The following is a 22,265-nucleotide window of genomic DNA, read 5'->3' as shown; positions in this document are numbered from 1 at the left end:
TTGGAGATGCAACAAACTGGGATCTCATTGAAGTCGTTCCCTGGTGTTTCTCAGGCCAGCCCCTCTGCGGTCCACTGCTCTATTCCTCTCTGCAATGTGGCTCTGTCCCTCTCTTACACTCAAGAATCCTGATGGCATTCTCGCTGGGAGCTTCACAGTTTGATGTGCAGAGGCTAGGAATAGAGCGGGCTGAATTATACATCACAGCCGCTTCCCTTTGTAATGATTCTGATGCCGGGGGCCGCCCCCCACCCACCCCCCCATCTCAACTCAGTCGGACATCGTTCTTTCTCTCTTTGGTTGCCTTTTCATTTTTACGGCTGCTGGGCAATTTAATCGTCAGGCTGATGTTGAAGATGTCGTTGGCCCAGGTCAGCTCTGAAACAAGGCTGCTCGATTTTATAAACTGACCTTTATGGTGAGCGTTGAGCTGCCTGGAATCCCATGCGACCTCCTCATCGCAAGGGCTCAGCTCTCTTGTAATGCACGGGCGCAAATTGCGGAGGTCGAATTTAAAATTCTCATCCACAATTTTCAAATCTCTCCATGGCCTCACCCTCTCCCATCTCTTCCAGCCCTCCGAGATCTCTGCGCTCCTCCCAATTCTGACTTCTTGCGCATCCCCCCCCCCCCGATTTCCATCGCTCCACCATTGGCGGCCGTGCCTTCAGCTGCCTGGGCCCTGAGCTCTGGAATTCCCTCTCTACCTCTCTCTCCTCCTTTAAGACGCTCCTTAAAACCTACCTCTTTGACCAAGCTTTAGGTCGCCTATCCTAATATCTCCTTACATGGCTCAGTGTCAAATTTTGTTTGATAATCACTCCTGTGAAGCGCCTTGGGACATTTTACTACATTAAAAGCGCTGTATAAATGCAAGAGTTGTTGTTGTCTAGCAAGAACAGAGTCAATTGGGCCAGTAACAGAGCACTATCAATTTCATATTAATTGCATATTTTTACAGAAGGATGCCATTCGGCCCATTGGGCCTGTGCCGGCTCTCTTTGAAAGAGGTCTCCACTTCTCTACCCTTTCCTCAGATCTTATTACATTTTTCTTTTTCAAATATTTATCCATTTCCCTTTTAAAAGTGATTATGGATTTGCTCCCACCGTTGGTTCTGGTCAGGCATTCCATGGCCTAACAGCCCTCGGAGTAAAAACAATTCTTCTCACCTTCCCTTTGTACTCTTAGATTTATGCTCTCTAGTTACCGACTCACTGACCAGTGGAAATCGGTTTCCCGATTTGCCTTATCGAAATCCCTCACTTCTCTCAGGTCTCCTTTTAACATGCTATGCTGCAGTGAAAGGGGCCCCAGTCTCTCCTCATAACTAAAGCCTCTTACGCCCGAGCATTATCTTATTGAATTACTACTACACCTTTTCAATGGCCTCGGCATCGTTCTGAAAGAAAAACACTGAAATCTGGGCATGATATTCAGCCATAGCAAAATGCTGGAAATGCTCAGCAAAAACCATCGTATCTAAAAGGAGAATAGACAGGTTTTGGGTAGAGCCCCTTCAGCGGAACTGGTTAGCCATGGCCCAGTGGGCAGCACTCTCGCCTCTGAGTCAGAAGGTTGTGGGTTCAAGTCCCCCTCCAGAAGACTTGACCACAAAAATTTAGACTGTCACTCCCAGTGCCAGTACTGAGGGAGTGCTGCACTGTCGGTAGGTGCCGTCTTTCAGAGAAGACGTTAAACCGAGGCCCCCGTCTGCGCTCTCAGGTGGACGTAAAAGATCCCACAGCATTAATTCAAAGAATAGTAGGGGAGTTCTACCCAGTGTCCTGGCCAATATTTATCCCTCAATCAACATCACTGAAACCGATTATCTGGTCATCATCACTTTGCTGTTTGCGGGAGCTTGCTGTGCGCAAATTGGCTGCCGCGTTTCCCACATTACAACAGTGACTTCACTTCAAAAATACTTCATTGGCTGTAAAGTGCTTTGGGAAGTCCTGAGGTCGTGAGAAGCGTGATATGAATGCAAGTGTTTCTTTAATTGTGACCTAATTTTCATATACTCAACATTCCTGTTCTTTTCAGCATTTGAAAATACCCTATAATTCAGATGCATCACAGATGCAAGTGGCTTACAGCAATCCTGCGTCTGAATACCCTCTGCCCATTTAGGCTGCCACCCTTTCTTAGTGTTCCGCTTTAGACAGTCGTCTCCCTTTTTCATTCTACCTCGTCCAACTCTAACCACCATGCTCAATGCACTGCCGCTGATTGCACACGCTTATCATTCACTACCATTCCACTGTTCCGTATCCTATGGATCTGCACCTGTGCTCACTCCAACAGTTGTAGTTTCGTATGACGGGAAAAGCTTATAATGGGATGTCTAGTTTGACTATCCATTCGATGGCCTCTTGAGATGCTGAGTGGAGAAATGAGGTGCCTCCCGCGACAGATCTCAGTGGGAGGTTGATGTGATGTGTTCCATGGTCTGGGACTCATGGCCAGTCGCACTTCAGGTCGTCCCTCATCTTCCACTTGTGGAGCAGCTGGCCTCATCCTCCATGTCCTGTCTGGATTCAGTTGAGCGCTGCCCACTGTCTTTGAGGGAGGTTGAAGCCAGGGACCTCTGCTGTTGGGTCAGTGACGAGGTGTTGGTTCTTTATGTTGCACGCATCCCACGATTCCCTCCATCTGGAGAGTGGGTCGACACCAGCTGCCTGAATATTGGCTGCTGTTTCCCAGAGCGGCCAGCGCGATTTTAAACGCTTTCGTGGTGGGTTTTTCAAGTCTTTGTGAATGTGAGGGTCGATGTTGCTCATGTGTTGCTCATATCCAACAGGAGGCACTCATACTCCAGCAGATAATGGAGGAGCCAAAACTGGATCTATCTCAGTTGGTGGGACATAGGAACATCAGGAACAGGAGTAGGCCATTCAGAGCCTCGGGCCTGTTCCGCCATACAATTAGATCATGGCTGATCTGTACCTCAACTCCAGCTGCTCCATAATCCTTGATACTCTTACCCAATAAAAATCTCTCAGTCTTGAAAGCTCCAACTGTCCCCCAGCATCCACAACCTTTTGGGGAGGCGAGAGTGCCAGATTTCCACTACCCTTTATTTGAAAAAGTGTTACAGGGTTTCACTCCTAACTGGGCTAGCTCTAATTTTAAGATTGTGTCCCCTTGATCTGGATTCCTCCACCATAGAATCATACAGGACAGAAGGAGGCCATTAGGCCCATCGCACCTGTGCTGGCTCTTTGAAAGAGCTCTCCAATTAGTCCAACTCCCCCCCTGCTGTTTCCCCATAGTCCTGCAAATTTTTCCCCTTCAAGTATATATCCAATTCCCTTTTGAAAGTTACTATTGCATCTGCCTTCAGGCTGTGCATTCCATAGAAACATAGAAGATAGGAGCAGGAGTAGGCCATTCGGCCCCTCGAGCCTGCTCTGCCATTCAATGAGATCATGGCTGATCATCCAAGTTCAGTACCCTGTTCCTGCCTTCTCTCCATATCCCTTGATCCCTTTAGCCTTAAGAAATATATCCAACTCCTTCTTGAATATATTTAATGTATTGGCCTCTACTGCCTTCTGTGGTAGAGAATTCCACAGGTTCACCACTCTCTGGGTGAAGAAATTCCTCCTCATTTCTGTCCTAAATGGCTTACCCCTTATCCTTAGACTGTGACCCCTGGTTCTGGACTCCCCCGTCATCGGGAACATCCTCCCTGCATCTAGTCTGTCTAGTCCTGTTAGAATTTTATAAGTTTCAATGAGATCCCCTCTCATTCCAGATCATAACAACTCTCTGTGTAAAAAAAAATTCTCCTCATCTCCCCTCTGGTTCTTTTGCCAATTAACTTAAATCTGTGTCGTCTGGTTACCGACCCTCCTGCCAGTGGAAATAGTTTTTCCCTATTTACTTTATCAAAACCCATCATAATTTTGTACACCCATATTAAATCTCCCCTTAACATTCTCTGCTCTAAGGAGAACAATCCCAGTTTCTCCAGTCTCTCCTCATAACTGAAGTCCCTCAGCCCTGATGCCATTCGAGTAAATCTCCTCTGCACCCTCGCCAAGACCTTGACGTCCTTTCTAAAGTGTGGTGCCCAGAGTTGGACACAATAAACCTAGCTGAGGTCTAACAAGTGATTTATAAAGTTTTAGCCTTGCTTTTGTACTCTAAAGCCCAGAACCCCATATGCTTTTTTAACAACCTTATCAACTTGTCCTGCCACCTTCAAAGATTTGTGTACGTACACCTCCCAGGTCTCTCTGTTCCTGCAACCCCTTTCAAATTGTATCATTTAGTTTATATCGCCTCTCCTCATTCTTTCTACCAAAAATGCATGACTTCACACTTCTCTGTGTTAAATTTCATCTGCCGCGTGTCTGCCCATTTCACCAGTCTGTCGCTGTCCTCCTGAAGTCTGTTACTACATGTCCAGAGTTTCATGTCAGCTGCCAACTTTGAAATTGTGCCTCTGTCTGCCCAAGTCCGGGTCATTAATATACACCTAAAAGAGCTGTGGTCCTAACACCAACCCCTGGAGGACACCACTGCGCACTTCCCTCTGGTCCGAAAAAACAACCGTTCATCGCCGCTCTCTGGTTTCTGCCTCTCAGCCAATTTCGTATCCACGCTGCCACTGCCCCTCTATAAGTCCTCTGTAAAGCATGGTGGTATTGTTGAACTGCCGACGCGCAGAGATGAAACACCTGTGGCGAAGGTGGCGTCACCTACCTGACATTGTCATGCTTCTGTATATAAATCTTGTGAAACATCATGTCCTCCTGTTTTGTGTTAATGTCGGCCTTCATTTCCATGGCAACGTGACGTGGAAGCACTGACAACAGGAGGCGCTCCTGTGTGGGGAGGAAGCAATTGAAATGGTCAGATCGGCCCCGATCAGGGGAGACAGCACATTCCGCTCCAATGTCCTCCCTTTTGCTCCTGAACGGGCTGACTAACGCTTGGGAACGCCATCCACGAATGACATCACAGCCGAGGCCGATCCTGTCCACACAGGCCCTCTTTCAAGAAGGCGGCTCACCTCCACCTTCTTATGGGCAACGAGGGACGGGCGATAAATGCTGGCCTTGCCAGCGACGCCCACATCCCGTGAACAAATAAAAAAAAAAACAGCCATCTGGAACAGGGACTCGGCCTGGTTTTTGCTCCTACCCCCCCTTCCCTAGCCAAAGCACTTTGGGCCTAGGTGTAGCATTCCTAACAGCCGCCGGCCGAGACCAGCTCATTCAACACAGACCGCGGATCAAGTCTGGGACCTTCACAGGTAAAGGGAAGCATGATAACCATCAGGAAGGCCGTTCATTTAGGGCTTTACGGTAAAATAAAAAAGCATTTTATATATCGCGCCTTTGATCGACCTCAGGACCTCAGCCAATGAAGAACTTTTTGAAGTGGAGTCACTGTTGTAATGTAGGGAAACGCGGCAGCCAAAATTGCTCACAGCAAGATCCCACAAACAGCAATGTGATAATGACCAGATAATCTGTTTGTTGGTGATGTTGGCTGAGAGATAAACATTGGCATATATTGGATGAATTCTAGCACCTGTGCTACTGCCTGAATGCCATTAGCGTTAAATGCTTTCCTCGTAGGATCTTTTAATATATTCATCAGAGGTTTTCCAGAAACATTCATTATTCATACAATTTTAACATAACATATGAATTATTCAGGTGCTTAGCATAATGAGCTACACCCACTATTCCTCCGTGTGCTACAGTTTACCGATAATTAGACAGTGTTACTAAAAATATAATCTGATTTATTCAGCGACTTGAACAAAACAAATGGAATAAAGCAGCACTGTAGGCTTTTTTTTAAACACAATATAAATTCAAATTATCTTTTAATTTTGAATTAAGTGTTCTGCAGCTACCGATCTGCACAATCTGCACCCTCGTCTCCACCTCTGATGACCATGTCCCCAGTAAAACCCTTACTCTCTCCCACCCTGGTCGTTTTCCCCTGGCACAGCCCCCGTCTTCGTTCTCTGAGCTCCTCTGCCAAAACTGCTCAATTATTACAGATTGGGTGACCGCTTTGCGGAAAACCTCCGTTCAGTCCGTAAGGGTGACCCCGAGCTTCCGGTCGCCTGTCATTTTAATTCACCGCCCCATTCCCACTCAGACCTCACCGTACTCGGGCTCTTGCATTGTTCCACGGAAACCCAGCGTAAGCTCGAGGAACAGCACCTCATCTTCCGATTAGGCACTTTACAGCCTTCCGGACTCAATATCGAGCTCAACAATTTCAGATCATAACCTCGGCCCCTATTACATTTTTATATATATTTTTTATCCACACCTTTGTTTTGGCCCTTCCCCCTTTTTTTTCTCTCCCACATGGCAGCTGTCTCTCATTCTGCCAGCGTATTTCACACCGTCTTTTGTCTCCACTAGTCCTATCACCATCTCGTCTGGTTTTGAATACCTCTTAATGTCTCTTCACTTCTCTCTTGTTCTCTCATCCCCATTTCCCAGCCCCCAAACTGGCCTTTTAATCTGTTTCATTTCCTGTGCTTTTTCAGTCCTGACGAAGGGTTTCGACCTGAAACGTTGACTCTATTTCTCTCTCCACGGATGTTGCCTGGCCTGCTGAGTTTTTCCAGCATATTCTGTTGTTATTTCAATTATTGCAGGATCGTCCTGAACTACAAAGGTAACCCCCCCCGGTTTCTCTTCTCCACTATCAACCGTCTCCATAAATCCCTCCCCCCTGCCTCCTCCACGCTCACCTCCGACAACAAGTGCGAAGAGCTCATGGACTTCTTTGTCACTAAGATTAAGACCATCCGCTCAGCCTCCTCTGCCGCTTCCCTCCCTTCCCCTAGCCCACCGGGCTAAACTTTCCTCTGAGCTTCACCCCCTGCCCCAGCCCTGAACCCGCATCTTTCTCTAGTTTCTCTCCCATCTCCCCTCATACCCTCTCCGAGCTCATCTTGTCCGTGAGACCCACCTCCTGCTCCCTCGACCCTAATCCCACTAAAATGCTGTCCATCCAGTTACCCTTCCTGGCCCCCATGTTAGCTGATATTGTTAAAGGTTCCCTATCCTCAGCTAATGTCCCCCCCCACCCGACTTCAATTCTGCTGTCATCACACCCCTCCTCAAAAAGCTTATCCTTGACCCCCCTTTGTCCTTGCAAACTACCGTCCCATCAACAACCATCTATTGCTCTTCAAAGCCCTTGAACGTGTTGTTGCCTCCTAAATCCATGCCCATCTTTCCCGTCACTCCATGCTTGAACCTCCCCAATCAGGTTTCCGCCCCTGCCACAGCACCGAAACAGCCTTTACCAAAGTCATAAATGACATCCTATGTGACTGTAGCCATGTTAAACTATTGCTCCCCATCCTTCTCGACCTGTCTGCAGCCTTTGACACGATCGACCACACCATCGTCCTCCAATGCCTCTCCTCCATTGTCCAGCTGGGCGGGACTGCACCCGCCTGGTTCCATTCCTATCTATCCAGTCGTAGCCAGAGAATCACCTGCAATGGCTTTTTTTCCCGCTCCCACACCGTTCCTCTGGCATCCCCCAAGGATCTAGCCTTGGCCCCCTCCTGTTTCTCATCTACATGCTCCCATGACATCATCCGAAAACAGTCAGATTCTACATTTACGTTGATGACACTCAGCACAACCTCTCTCGGCCCCTCCACTGTCTCTGTGCTGTCAAGCATCAAGTACTGAGTGAGCAGAAATTTCCTCCGACTAAATATTGGGAAAAGCAAAGCCATTGTATTCGGTCCCGCCACAAACTCTGTTCACTGACCACCAACTCCATCCCTCTCCCCGGAGGCTGTCTGAGGCTCAACCAGACTGTTCGCAACCTCATGCTATTTAACCCTGACCTGAGCTTCCGACCCCATGTCCTCTCCACCACCAAGATCGCCCACTTCTACCTTCGTAACGTCACCTGACTCCACCCCTGCCTCAGCCCATTTGCTGCTGAAACCCTCATCCATGCTTTTCTTACCTCCAGGCTTGACTATTCCAACGCTCTCCTGGCCACTGCCCATCTTCCACCCTCCATAAACTTGAGCTCATTCAAAACCCTGCTGCCCCTTTTCCCAACTCGCACCAAGTTCCGTTCACCCATCACCCCTGTTCTCGCTGACCTACATTGGCTACTGGTTCACCAATGCCTTGATTTTAAAATTCTCATCCTTGTTTTCAAATCCCTCCATGGCCTCACCCCTTCTCTCGCTCTGTAACCTCCTCCAGCCTTACAACCCTCCGAGAACTCTGTGTTCCTCCAACTTTGGCCTATTGTGCATCCTCCAGTTCCTTCGCCCCACCTCTGGTGTCCGTGCCTTCAACTGCCTGGGCCCTAAACTCTGGAATTCCCTCCCTAAACCTCTCTGCCTTCCTAGCTCTCTCTCCTCCTTTAAGGCACTCCTTAAAATCTATCTCACCTGCCCCAATACCTCTTTCTTTGGTTCGGTGTCAATTTTTGACTGATTACATTCCTGTGACGGGCCTTGGGATGTTTTGCGATGTTAAAGGCGCTATATAAATGCAAGTTGCTGTGGTTGTTGTTATAAGAACATAAGAAATAGGAGCAGGAGTCGGCCATTCGGCCCTTCAAGCCTGCTCCGCCATTCAATGAGATCATGGCTGATCTTCTGCCTCAATTCCATTCATCGGCCCTATCGCCATATCCCTTGATGCCTTTACTAGTCAGAAATCTATCGGCTTCTGTTTTGAATATACCCAATGACTGAGCCTCCACAGCCCTCTGGGGTAGAGAATTCCAAAGATTCACCACCCTCTATGTGAAGAAATTTCTTCTCATCTCAGTCCTGAATGGCCTGCCTTTTATCTTGAGGCTGTGGCCCCTGGTTCTAGACTCCCCAGCCAAGGGAAACATTCTCCCAGCATCCACCCTATCAAGCCCTGTAATAATTTTGTATGCTTCAATGAGATCCCCTCTCATTCTTCTGAATTCAAGTGAATACAGGCCTAGTTTACTCAATCTCTTCTCATACGACAGTCCCACCATCCCAGGAATCAACCTCGTGAACCTTCGTTGCACTCCCTCTATGGCAAGTATATCTTTCCTTAGGTAAGGAGATCAAAACTGCACACAACACTCCATGTGTGGTCTCACCAAAGCCCTATATAATTGTGGTAAGACTTCTTTTCTCCTGTACTCAAATCCTCTTGTAATGAAGGCCAGCATATCATTTGCCTTCCTAATGGCTTGCTGCACATTCACTTTCAGTGACTCATGTACAAGAACACCCAGGTCTCTTTGAGAATCTGCATTCCCCAATCTTTCACCATTTAGGAAATACTCTGCCTTTCTGATTTTTCTACCAACACTGCAGTGCCAGTTCTCCCACACGCACTCTGCTTGGTGAGTATACCCCCCAAGTGTCTTCCTCCACCCTTCCCAAATTTGATGGTAGAATTCAACCAGAGGTTGTGGGTTCAAATCCCACTCCAGAGATTTAGCACGTAATCTAGGCTGACACTTTGGTGCAGTACTGAGGAGGTGCTCCACTGTCAGAGCTACCATCTTTCAAATGGGACATTAAACTGAGGCCCTCTCATGTGAATGTAAAAGAGCAGGGGAGTTCTCCCCGATGTCTTAGCCAATATATATCCCTCAACTTAAAAAAAAATCAGTCATTACCTCATCGCTGTTTGTGGGACCTTGCTGTGCACAAAATTGGCAATGGCGTTTCCTACATTGCAGCAGTGACTACACTTCAAAAAGTACTTCATTGGCTGTAAGGCACTTTGGGGACATCCTGAGATTGTGAAAGGCGCTATACAAATGCAAGTCGCCCTGTTACGAGGTGTTACTTTGGCGACTACAAATCAGCACATGCGATCCCATTCGGTGCGGATGTCTGGGTTCTTACCTGCTGTTGGTTTTCTTTCTGCGAGTGTAACCTCGCCTGGATGCACTCTCTTGTCTCCTGAAACGCCTGCCTCTGAGACACCTCCGCTGGGTAATGGGTGCAGACGCCCACAATGTTGGTGCAGGAGAAGATCAGCACGTTGGAGACCAGCTAGAAAGAGAAAGAATTTTACGGGTTAAAAAGGGGGACAGTCGTTACAACTTGTTGGATGAAGAGTACAACATCCGAAGCTATGACGGTCATTGAAATCGCAGTTAATAACTTCTACCAGCTGTGAAAGACTATATTTAGAGGTTTCCCCCGTTGTGATGTTGTTTTCACATCTCTTTTCTCCACCCTCTCCTCCAACTTTTGTCCCCAAAGGTGATGGCCCATGATGGAGCATGGTCCCACAGGCACTAAATGCTCTGGTATCTGGCCAAGTTGCCACTCTGCATGATTCAATCTGGATAACAAGTGCCAACAAGGTATTCAGTCACGTAGGACATCACCATTGAGCCCAACATTCTCACCCAACATCCGCACATTACAACAACAACTTCTTGCATTTATATAGTGCCTTTAACGTAGTAAAACGTCCCAAGAGCCACGTCAAGAGGTATTAGGGCAGGTGACCAAAAGCTTGGTCAAAGGGGTAGGTTTTTAAGCAGTAACTTAGAGGAGGAGAGCGAGGGGTTTAGGGAGGGAATTCCAGAGCTTGGGGCCCAGGCAGCTGAAAGGCACGGCCGCCAATGGCGGAGCGATTGAAATCAGGGATGGGGCAAGAGGCCAGAATTAGCAGAGTGGAGAGATCGCGAAGGGCTGGAGGAGGTTACAGAGATAGGGGAAGGGCGAGGCCGTGGAGGGATTTGTAAACAAGGATGAAAATTTAAAAACCGAGGCTTTGCCGGAGCGGGAGTCAATGTAGGTCAGCGAGCAGATGGGGTGATGGGCGAACGGGACTTGGTCCGAGTTCGGACACGGGTAGCAGAGGTTTAGACGGGCTCAAGTTTACGAAGGGTGCGAGGTGGGATGCTGGCCAGGAGAGCGTTGGAGTAGTCGAGCCTAGAGTAACAAAGGCATGGATGACAGTTTCAGCCGCAGATGAGCTGAGGCGGGGCGGAGACGGGCAATATTACGGAAGGCGGTGTTGGTGATGGAGAGGACATGGGGCTGGAAGCTCAGCTCTGGGTCAAAGAGGACACCATGTTTTGGTTCAGCCTTAGACAGTGGCCAGGGGTCAATGGATGGTAGGCAGGAGAGGGAACCTTGACTCATTTTTATGAATGTAGCGCAGTGGTCCTAGGCTAGTTTTTAGAATCCCCGCTACCACGCTGGCCAAGATCAGCCATCCCGGCAAGCTGGGCATGGAAGTGGGAGCCTTCCTGGGCAATGCCAGCAAACAAGACAAGCAGCTCGCCTACCCCTGGGCCTTGTGGGTGAGCGCGGCCCATTGTGACTCTCCTGCTGCCTTGCACAGGCCTTGTGAGTTGACTCAAGCCGCCTGGATCACGTGCTCAAGCGTGGGGCTTGAACTCATGACCTTGTGATGGAGATTAGATGGTGGGACAGCGTTGGTCAAATGTAAAGGATGTTTGTCCTCTAGTTGAAACCTAATGGGCCATATTTTGCTGTAGCAGGGCCTCTAACGGCATCTCCCATCAGTTAGACTTGTCCCTGCATCTTCAGCTCATAAATGTTTTGCCCTTTAAGTTACTGAAAGTGCGGGCTGATAATGGCGCAGTGAGGGAAACAGGGCACCTGGGACCTGAGTGAACAGGGCAAGCAACCAGGTATCTTGTTAACCAATGATATTTAAAGATTGGGAAATAAACAGCAGAAGGACTGAGAAGGAGGGTGAATTAAAGAGGGTGAATTCAATGTCAAACCAGGTACAGATTGAAAGTCATGACAGATTGAGTTAAGACAGAGAGAGAAAAAAGCGACAGAAAGCAAAAGTGAGAAAAAAAAATCTTTTCAAAAATCTCCTAAAACAATTCACAACCTGAAAGAATGAGACTCCACATTTTCAGTGCCAGAGAGGTTGCTTGGCAGTCAGTAACACCGATCACATCATTAAAAGGGTACGTATGCTTGTAATTACGAGACCTAAATAGCTGCGGCAGAGCTCGTATTGACCGCGCAGCTACAGCCACTTCACACCATTCCATGCATGTCAAAGGTCAGGCAGACGGCGAGATGCCGTGTCCTCAAAGATAACGGCGGAGCGGCGCAACTCGGACAGCAACTTTGACATCTCCACGACTAACCGCACATCTGCTCCTCGCCTGAAGTTGTCGCGCCGTTTACCCATAAATAACGGCGAGCGCCAGGAGCTGCACGTTAATACTTTGACAGCAAAATCTTGACTGCCCATTGCTTCATCTGTCCAGTCACCAAAGATACTACGAGGCAGGTAAAACCCAAAGCCTCAGTTAAGGACAGTGCAATAAAACCACCTTTGGTTACAATCGATGCCAAGGCCTAGATACTCATTAAATCCACCTTCACCAGCCAGAACCAAATGTGTATTTCTGCACCTTGTAGAGACAGCTCGCAGGAAACCCTTCGTGTACCGTAACTAGTAATAAGGAATTCAAGTCAATGATCTGATACGCAGAAAAAATACATATTTGTCACCGTGACGTTCTCGAGTTAAACTCCTGTCAAGGGGGAATTTCTATGGGGATTCCCCTGATCGGCTGCCGTAAATTTGGCAGAAGATCAGCCACTAATTGATCTCATTGAACGGCGGAACAGGCTTGAGGGGCTGAATGGCCTCCTCCTGTTCCTGGAAACCAAGGCGAAATGGCGTAAACACCATTTTAAGCCGTTTTCGCCATGGTTTCTGTCGACTGTCCGCCGAAGTTACGATCGGCCGATCAGGAGAATCGTCCCCACCCTGATGGGCACTCACGATATACTTGGACTCCTGTTATTGTGAAATAGCAGAGTTTGACTGACAATAACAAAACTCAGGGCATACAACGTGCAAATCACCGCTGACATACATCAGCCTTTGTCCAATGAACACACTTCAATCCGTCTGCTGGATTAATGCAGACATTCACGCATGTTTTCTCAACTCAGTCAAGACTCACACCCAGGAGCTTCCTGGGAAGGTCCTGACCGGGGGGGGGGAAGGAGATGCCCCGTTGGATGCCCGCCGCTCCCCCAGGTTTTACGGATATGACTCCCAAGGCCCAACTCTGGGCCGACGAATCCGGTCGCGCGTTCCAGGCATTCCCGACGCCCACTGCACGACGGTTTCCACAGCTAAAACCAATTTCTCAGCCACGGCCTCCTGAAACGTCACACGTTTCAGCCGCTTGCATGCTCTCCTCTCTTTTCACGGAAGACGGACTGAAAAGCACTCTCGCGAGACCAGGCGCCAGACTGCAAACAACTTCTTTACTTGACGTAAAATTGGCACGAATGAACAGAATGCATCGAGAGCGGTCAATTTGGGAGATGAGGTAGAAGATCAGCCATGATCTTATTGAATGGCGGGGCAGGCTCGAGGGGCCAAATGGCCGACTCCTGCTCCTATCTCTTATGTTCTTATTTCCAACGCTCCCACGGTTACAGTAAAATAATAAAGATGCAACGTACTCATTTCCCACGTGTAGGTTCACTTTTCGAGCTAAGGTAGTCAAAGCTGGCTGGACCATGCCTTCCTGTTGCTGCTAGCCCACTGTGTCTCAGGGATCGAGAGGGACAGAGAGACAAAGGCCTTCCCAACTCTTTGATGTGTCGCCATGAGGCTCCTCAGTGTCTGTTTGACTAACCTCCCCCTCCGAGCTATGCAAAGGGAAGGGAGTGACGTCTAAACATGAAGGAGCGCTCTTCCTGACAATAGCATGAAATGCTTGTAGTTGTACATAACAATTACTCCCCCCCCACCCCTCCTTTTACTGATTAACAGCTTAGCAACTGTAGACTGATATTGATGACACGACCAATATGGTGGCAATCAGCAATTTTAATAATCAAGTACAACTAGATACACACAGTAATAAGTACAAAAGACATATTATATAAATCCTTTGGAGAGCAGGTGAGTGTTCAGGTTGTCTGATCCTTTCTTCTTTACTGCTCCTGCTTCTCTACCCACCCTCCTTAAGGCCGTTCTTTATATACAACAACAACATCTTGCGTTTACATAGCGCCTATAACGTAGTAAAGAGCCCCAAAGGTGCCTCACAGGAGCGATTATCAAGCAACATCTGACACTGAGCCGCATAAGGAGATAGTAGGACAGGCGACCAAAAGCTTGGTCAAAGAGGTAGGTTTTAAGGAGAGTCTAAAAGGAGAAGAGGGCGGCTGAGAGGTTTAGGGAGGGAATTCCAGAGTTCAGGACCGAGATGGCTGGAGGCATGGCCACATGACCATGACATGATCCATCCTCAGCCAATCAGTGGCGCTGTAACCTCTTATTACTCATATATGCACTGCTTACATTTTGTTTCTTCCTGATTTTTTTCCAGCAGTTTTCAGTAGATACGATTTTAGGAAATTCGATTTAAGATTACATAACCAGCAGGACTCCAAGCCAGCAGTGGAGCACACTGTCACAGTTTCCAGGTTAAGGTGTTAGATACTTTGACCTCACATCCCCTATGATCTGAAGTGTGCCTCTTACTTACCCAACATCTAGTGAAAAGATAGAACAATCTGGGATCATAAAATCTAACCCACGCTCAGTACACCAGCTACTGAAATGTCCTGCGGTGAGAAACCTGCTGGAATTAACATTATACAGAAATATTAGGTCAAAGAATTCAGTTCAGGCAAAATCCAAATTGTTACAGTTACAATGGAAAATGTGTGAAGACAAATATAGAAAGAATGGCGAGATCACGTCACATAAATATCGACTTGAGGTTTGGAAATCTTGAACAAAACACTTCCCAAGGATACGTGTCGCCTTATTCTCAGCAGTTTTAGTGGAGCAATATTTCCTTTCAGTTCTGAGATTTCACTTCACAATTTTCCTCCTTACGTTTCAGCGGGAAGGTAATCCAAGGCAGCACGAAATAATAAAAACAAGTTTCAGAACTCAATGTTAGACATATCTGTTCATTTATAACCAAAAAAGCTCCCTTTCATAGAATCAGAGAAATTTACAGCACAGAAGGAGGCCATTCGGCCCATCGTGTCCGTGCCGGCCGACAAAGAGCTATCCAGCCTAATCCCACTTTCCAGCTCTTGGTCTGTAGCCCTGCAGGTTACGGCACTTCAAGCGCATATCCAAGTACTTTTTAAATGTGATGGGGGGGTTTCTGCCTCTACCCCCCTTTCAGGCAGTGAGTTCCAGACTCCCACCACCCTCTGGGTGAAAAAAGTTCTCCTCAACTCCCCTCTAAACCTTCTACCAATTACTTTAAATCTATGCCCCCTGGTTATTGACCTCTCTACAAAGGGAAATAGGTCCTTCCTATCCATTCTATCTAGGCCCTTCATAATTTTATACACCTCAATTAAGTCTCCCCTCAACCTCCTCTGTTCCAAAGAAAACAACCCCAGCCTATCCAATCTTACCTCATAGCTAGAATCCTCCAGTCCTGGCAACATCCTCATCAATCTTTGTACCCTCTCTAGTGCGATCACCTTTACTGAAGTCACAACACTGTGTAGAATACAATAGCAAAATACTGCGGATGCTGGAAATCTGAAATAACAACAGGAAATGTTGGAAGCACTCAGCAGGTCAGGCAGCATCCGTGGAGAGAGAAACAGAGTTAACGTTTCAGGTCTGTGACCCTTCATCATACTAACTGTGTAGCGTTGGGCCTAGTTAAAGTAAATACACTCAGCAAACCATCCGCTACCATTTGATACGGCCAAAAAGTCAAAATTTAGTGAATCTTTTTCATATTTTTAAAACGGTCTCAGTCCCTCACCTTTGAATCAGAAGGTTGTGGGTTCAAGCCCCACACCAGGACTTGAGCACATAATGTAGGTTGACACTTCAGTGCAGTATTGGAGGAGTGCTGCACTGTCGGAGGTGCCGTCCCTTTGGATGAGGCGTTGAACATGGATCCTACTTTAGTGATGGACGCTAAAAGATCTCATGGCACCAATTGGAAGAGCAGAGAATTCTTCCAGTTTCTTGTTCAACAGTCCTCCCTCAACTAACACCACCAAAACGAGTCATTCAACTCATGGTTCTGGGATCTTGCTGTGTTCAAACTGACTGTTGGCTTGCCAATAATCGTTATGCTTCAAAGTTGTTCACTGGGTGCATGAAGCGCCCTGAGGAATGTGACCAGGCGCTTTATAAATGTGAGGCGTTTTGATGGGCTGTCTGTTGCCAGTCTTGCATTGTGCGCCCATGCCCACCGGGAACAGGATTGAGGCCAAATTGCCAAATTTCATTTTGGGACCTTGCTCAAGTGACCATTCTTCATGAGTGGACCCACATAGTGAGCATCCGTCATGGGAAGCATTAGATTGAAGCTCGTGCACTTTCAGTAAGAATCACTGGACAGGAATCCGAAGCGGGAAACCCGAGCTGAGGTAATTCACCTGTTTGGCGCTGGCGTGTAGAGGCCATTTGGAGCACCCCAGCTGAAATGATGCAACTCGACACTGACTTGGGAACAAACCTGAGATCTTTCAGCTCTGTAATGACTCAGTACTACACCAAACAGTGTCTTCACCAACTAAACCCCCGAGGAAGCTAGGATCAGCTGATGGGATGGCGGGACAAGCATGTTTGTAATGCAATGCATTGCTGTTTGTGAGATCTGTGTGCGAAATAGTTGCTTACTTATAAGTCAGTACACTTCAAAGTAATTCACTGTACAGGATGCAGCTGGAGATATTTCTGAGAGAATTATAAATCGTTGGTGCGGCCACACTTAGAATACTGTGCACAGTCTTGGTCACCGTAGTACCTGAATGATATTGAAAGGATACAGAAGAGAGCAACCAGAATGGTTGGGGGGAATGGACGGTTTGGATTACGAAGAGTGACGGTGCAAATTGGCCATGTTCTTGCTGGAAAAGATGTTGAGAGACGATATGGTTGCAGTAGGATTCTAAAGGGACTAGATGATGTTAGACCATGACAAGCTAGTTCACCTTGTCCAGAACAGTGGAACCAGAGGACATGGCCTGCACTTGAAGAGGAGTAAATTCAAAACTAATCTACGGAAACAATATCTCAGTGAGCGAGTGGTCAATCTATGGAACAGGCTCCCTAGGGAGACGGTGGAAGCAGTTAGCATTGATTCATTCAAATGCAAATTCGATAGATTTCGTTCAGAAAATAATATTTTGGGGTACAGTATATGAGTCATAGAATCATAGAATGGTTACAGCACAGAAGGAGGCCATTCGGCCCGTCGAGCCCGTGCTGGCTCTCTGCAAGAGCACTTCAGCTAGTCCCACTGCCCCGCCCTTTCCCCGTAGCCCTGCAAATTTCTTTCCTTCAGGTACTTATCCAATTCCCTTTTGAAAGCCGTGATTGAATCTGCTTCCACCTCGCTTTCAGGCAGTGCATTCCAGATCTTAACCACTCGCTGCGTAAAAAAGTTTTTCTTAAGTTGCCTTTGGTTCTTTTGCCAATCACCTTAAATCTGTGTCCTCTGGTTCTCGACCCTTCTGCCAGTGGGAACAGTTTCCCTCTATCTACTCTGTTCAGACCCCTCATGATTTTTAATACTTCTATCAAATCTCTTCTCAACCTTCTCTGCTCCAAGGAGAAAAACCCCAGCTTCTCCAGTCTATCAACGTAACTGAAGTCCCTCATTCCTGGAATCATTCTCATAAATCCTTTCTGCACCCTCTCTAAGGTCTTCACATCCTTCCTAAAGCGTGGTGCCCAGAATTGGACACAATACTCCAGTTGTGGCCGAACCAGTGTTTTATAAAGGTTCATCATAATTTCCACACTTTTGTACTCTATACCTCTATTTATGAAGCCCAGGATCCTGTAAGCCTTTTTAACCACTTTCTCAACCTGCCTTGCCACCTTCAACGATTTGTGCACATATACCCCCAGGTCTCTCTGTTCATGCACCCCCTTTAGTTAATATTACCTCTCCTCATTCTTTCTACCAAAATGTATCAGTTCGCACTTTTCTGCGTTAAATTTCATCTGCCACGTGTCCGCCCATTTCACCAGCCTGTCTATGTCTTCCTCAAGTCTATCACTATCCTCCTCGCTGTTCACTATACGTCCAAGTTTTGTTCCATCTGCAAATTTTGAAATTGTGCCCCGTACACCCACGTCCCAGTCATTAATATATATCAAGAAAAGCAGTGGTCCTAGTACCGACCCCTGGGGAACAACACTGTATACCTTCCTCCAGTCCGAAAAACAACCGTTCACCACTACTCTCTGTTTCCTATCACTTAGCCAATTCCGTATCCATGCTGCCACTGTCCCTCTTATTCCATGGGCTTCAACTTTGCTGGCAAGCCTATTACGTGGCACTTTGTCGAACGCCTTTTGGAAATCCATATACACCACATCAACCGCATTACCCTCATCACCCCTCTCTGTTACCTCATCAAAGAATTCAATCAAGTTAGTTAAACACAATTTCCCTTTAACAAATCCATGATGGCTTTTCTTAATTAATCCACCCTTGTCCAAGTGAGTGTTAATTTTGTCCCTGATTACTGTTTCTAAAAGCTTCCCCACTACCGAGGTTAAACTGCCTGGCCAGTAGTTGCTGGGTTTATCTATACACCCTTTTCCGAGTGGCAGGCAGTGACTAGTGGGGTACCGCAGGGATCGGTCCTTGGACCCCAGCTATTCACAATATATATTAATGATCTGGACGAGGGAACTAGATGTAATATCTTCAAGTTTGCAGACGGCGCAAAGCTGGGTGGGCGTGTGTGCTGTGAGGAGGATGCCGAGAAACTCCAGTATGATTTGGACAGGTTGGGTGATTGGGCAGATGCATGGCAGATGCAGTATAATGTAGATAAATGCGAGGTTATCCACTTTGGTGACAAAAAGAGGAAGGCAGATTATTATCTGAACGGCAATAGATTGGGAGAAGGGGAAGTGCAACGAGACCTGGGTGTCCTTGTGCACCAGTCGCTGAAGGTAAGCATGCAGGTGCAGCAGGCGGTTAAGAAGGCAAATGGTATGTTGGCCTTCGTAGCGAGAGGATTCGAGTACAGGAGCAAGGATGTCTTGCTGCAGTTGTACAGGGCCTTGGTGAGACCACACCTTGAGTATTGTGTGCAGTTTTGGTCGCCTTATCTGAGGAAGGATGTTCTTGCCATGGAGGGAGTGCAGCGAAGATTCATCAGACTTGTAATGTATATACCTTTAAGGGGGGAACTATGTTTTACAGCTCATGTATACTGCAGTACCGGCAGTGACCACACCTGTCTATAGCACTGAGTAGTAATCTGTACAGATCAGTTGCAGTGTGAGCCACGTTGAGTAAACACCTGTTGTACCGTTCTCCGCAGTCTGTGTCTTATTATACACGGACGCAACAAGACTGATACCTGGGATGGCAGGAATGACGTATGAGGAGAGATTGGGTCGATTGGGCTTATATTCGCTGGAGTTTAGAAGAATGAGAGGGGATCTCATTGAAACTTATAAAATTCTAACAGGACTAGACAGACTAGATGCAGGAAGGATGTTCCCGATGATCGGGGAGTCCAGAACCAGGGGTCACAGTCTAAGGATAAGGGGTAAGCCATTTAGGACAGAAATGAGGAGGAATTTCTTCACCCAGAGAGCGGTGAACCTGTGGAATTCTCTACCACAGAAGGCAGTTGAGGCCAATTCATTAAATATATTCAAGAAGGAGTTAGATATATTTCTTAAGGCTAAAGGGATCAAGGGATATGGGGAGAAAGCAGGGACATGGTGTCATGAATCTCATCATTCATGAAGAAATAACTCATGAAGTAACACTGGGCGGCCAGCTGGTGGCGCCGTCCAAGGAGTATAAATACTCGGGCGTGGGCCCAGCTTGCTGCAGGATGTTTCTGTAACCAGGAACTAGTGATGTAACTAGAAACCTCATGGTTTTGAAACAGTTGATTAAAGCCTTGTTTTATACTCAAACCAAGTGCTCGATAGTCTTTTACATCACAGGGGACTGAGTTTGGATGATCAGCCATGATCTCATTAAATGGCGGAGCAGGCTCGAGGGGCCGAATGGCCTACTCCTGCTCCTTTCTTTGATGTTACTATGTTTCTATGGAAACATACTGATCAAGAAAGTTCTCCTGAACATACCTCAGAAATTCTTCCCCTTCTCTGCCCTTAACACTATTATGATCCCATTTTATATTTGGATAGTTGAAGTCCCCCATTATTACAACTCTATAGTTCTTGCACCTCTCTGTAATTTCTCTGCAAATTTGCTCCTCCATATCTTTCCCACTATTGGGTGGTCTATAGAATACACCTAGTAGTGTAATGGCACCTCTATTATTTTTTAACTCTAGCCATATAGATTCTGTCCTTGACCCCTCCAAGACATCCTCCCTCTCCAGCACTGTAACATTCTCCTTCACCAATACTGCCACACCACCTCCTATCTTTCCTTCCCTATCTTTCCCGAACATTTTATAACCAGGAATATTTAATAACCAACCCTGCCCTTTTTTGAGCCAGGTCTCAGTTATTGCCACAACATCATATTCCCATGTGGCTATTTGTGCCTGCAGCTCACTTACCTTGTTTATTACGCTTCGTGCGTTCACATACATACACTGTAAACTCATAGAAACATGGAAAAATAGGAGCAGGAGTAGGCCATTCGGCCCTTCGAGTCTGCTCCGCCATTCAATATGATCATGGCTGATCTTCTATCTCAATACCATATTCCCGCTCTCTCCCCATACCCCTTGATGCCACCTTTGACCATCCTGTATTCTCTCTTAGCTTGACCCCACCTAATACCTTACTATTTCTTACTTTAGTGCTTTCTGCCTCTTCCAATCCTTTGAGCACTTTATTTCCCCTTTCTAATGTTACATGCTGGTGTCCATCCCCCTGCCAAATTAGTTTAAACCCTCCCCAACAGCACTTGCAAATCTCCCAGTGAGGATATTGATTCCGGCTCTGTTGAGGTGCAACCCGTCCGGCCTGTACAGGTCCCACCTCCCCCAGAACTGGTCCCAATGCCCCAGGAATCTAAAGCCCTGACTCCTGCACCATCTCTCCAGCCACGCATTCATCTGCGCTATCCTCCTATTTCTATACTCACGTACGCGTGGCACCGGGAGTAATCCGGAGATTGTTACCTTTGAGGCCCTGCTTTTTAATCTCTTTCCCAGCTCCCTGAAATCAGCCTGCTGGACCTCATCCCTCTTTCTATCTATGTCGTTGGTACCGATTTGGACCACGACCTCTGGCTGTTCACCCTCCCGCCTCAGAATGTTTTGCAGCCGCTCGGTGACACCCTTGACCCTGGCACCAGGGAGGCAACATACTATCCTGGATAACAACAGAAAATGCTGGAAAAACTCAGCAGGTCAGGCAACATCCGTGGAGAGAAAATAGAGTCAACATTTTGGGTGAACCCTTTGTCAAGACTAAAGAGGCACAGGAAATGAAATAGATTAAGAGGCCAGGCTGGGAGAGAACAAAAGAGAAGAGACATTAAAAGGTATTCAAAACGAGACAAGATGGTGATAGGACTAGTGGAGACAAAAGACGGCTCTAGATTAGATGTGAAATGCGCTGGCAGAATGGGAGACAGCTGCCATGTGGGAGAGAGAAAAAAAGGGGGGGGGGAAAGGCCAAAACAAAGGTGTGGATAAAAAATAATAAGTAAAAATGTAATAGGGGCCGAGGTTATGATCTGAAATTGTTGAACTCGATATTGAGTCCGGAAGGCTGTAAAGTGCCTAATCGGAAGATGAGGTGCTGTTCCTCGAGCTTACGCTGAGCTTCCGTGGAACAAAGGGTTCACCCGAAACATTGACTCTAATATCTCTCCACGGATGTTGCCTGACCTGCTGAGTTTTTCCAGCATTTTCTGTTGTTATTTCGGATTTCCAGCATCTGCAGTATTTTGCTATCATACTATCCTGGAGTCACGTCTGTGGCCGCAGAAACGCCTGTCTGCTCCCCTAACTATCGAATCCCCTACCACTATTGTTTTCCCACTCTTCTTCCTCCCCCGCTGTACAGCTGAGTCACCCGTGGTGTCGCAGACTTGGCTCTGGCTATACTGCCCAGAGGAACCATCACCCTCACCAGTACTCAGAATCGAATACTGGTTGGAGAGCGAGATGCACTTTGGACTCCTGCACTACCTGCCTGGTCCTCCTCTTCTGTCTGGTGGTCACCTATTCCCTTTCTGCCTGCACACTCTTTATCTGCGGGGTGACCACCTGAATCGTGCTATCCACAAAGCTCTCAGCCTCATGGATGCAGCGCAGCGACGCCAGCTGCTGCTCAAGCTCCAAAACC

The 22,265-nt window shown here is 47.2% G+C and overlaps 1 protein-coding gene across 1 annotated transcript in view; it reads right to left on the bottom strand.

The window, feature by feature from the left end:
• The window catches only part of adcy5 (adenylate cyclase 5), a 328,357-nt gene that overhangs the window by 242,448 nt on the left and 63,644 nt on the right, over window positions 1-22,265 (bottom strand). The window contains exons 2-3 of the mRNA XM_085986826.1: window positions 9,875-10,024; window positions 4,714-4,835 (exon numbers count right to left, since the gene is read on the bottom strand). Of these exons, the coding sequence (XP_085842952.1) occupies window positions 4,714-4,835; window positions 9,875-10,024 (272 nt within the window). The remainder of the gene's footprint in view (window positions 1-4,713; window positions 4,836-9,874; window positions 10,025-22,265) is intronic.

The sequence above is a fragment of the Somniosus microcephalus genome, chromosome 4, assembly GCF_052327205.1.
Source record: "Somniosus microcephalus isolate GS21.2 chromosome 4, FLI_Smic_1.0, whole genome shotgun sequence".
Taxonomy (NCBI): domain Eukaryota; kingdom Metazoa; phylum Chordata; class Chondrichthyes; order Squaliformes; family Somniosidae; genus Somniosus; species Somniosus microcephalus.
This window is presented reverse-complemented; position numbering and strand designations above follow the sequence as displayed.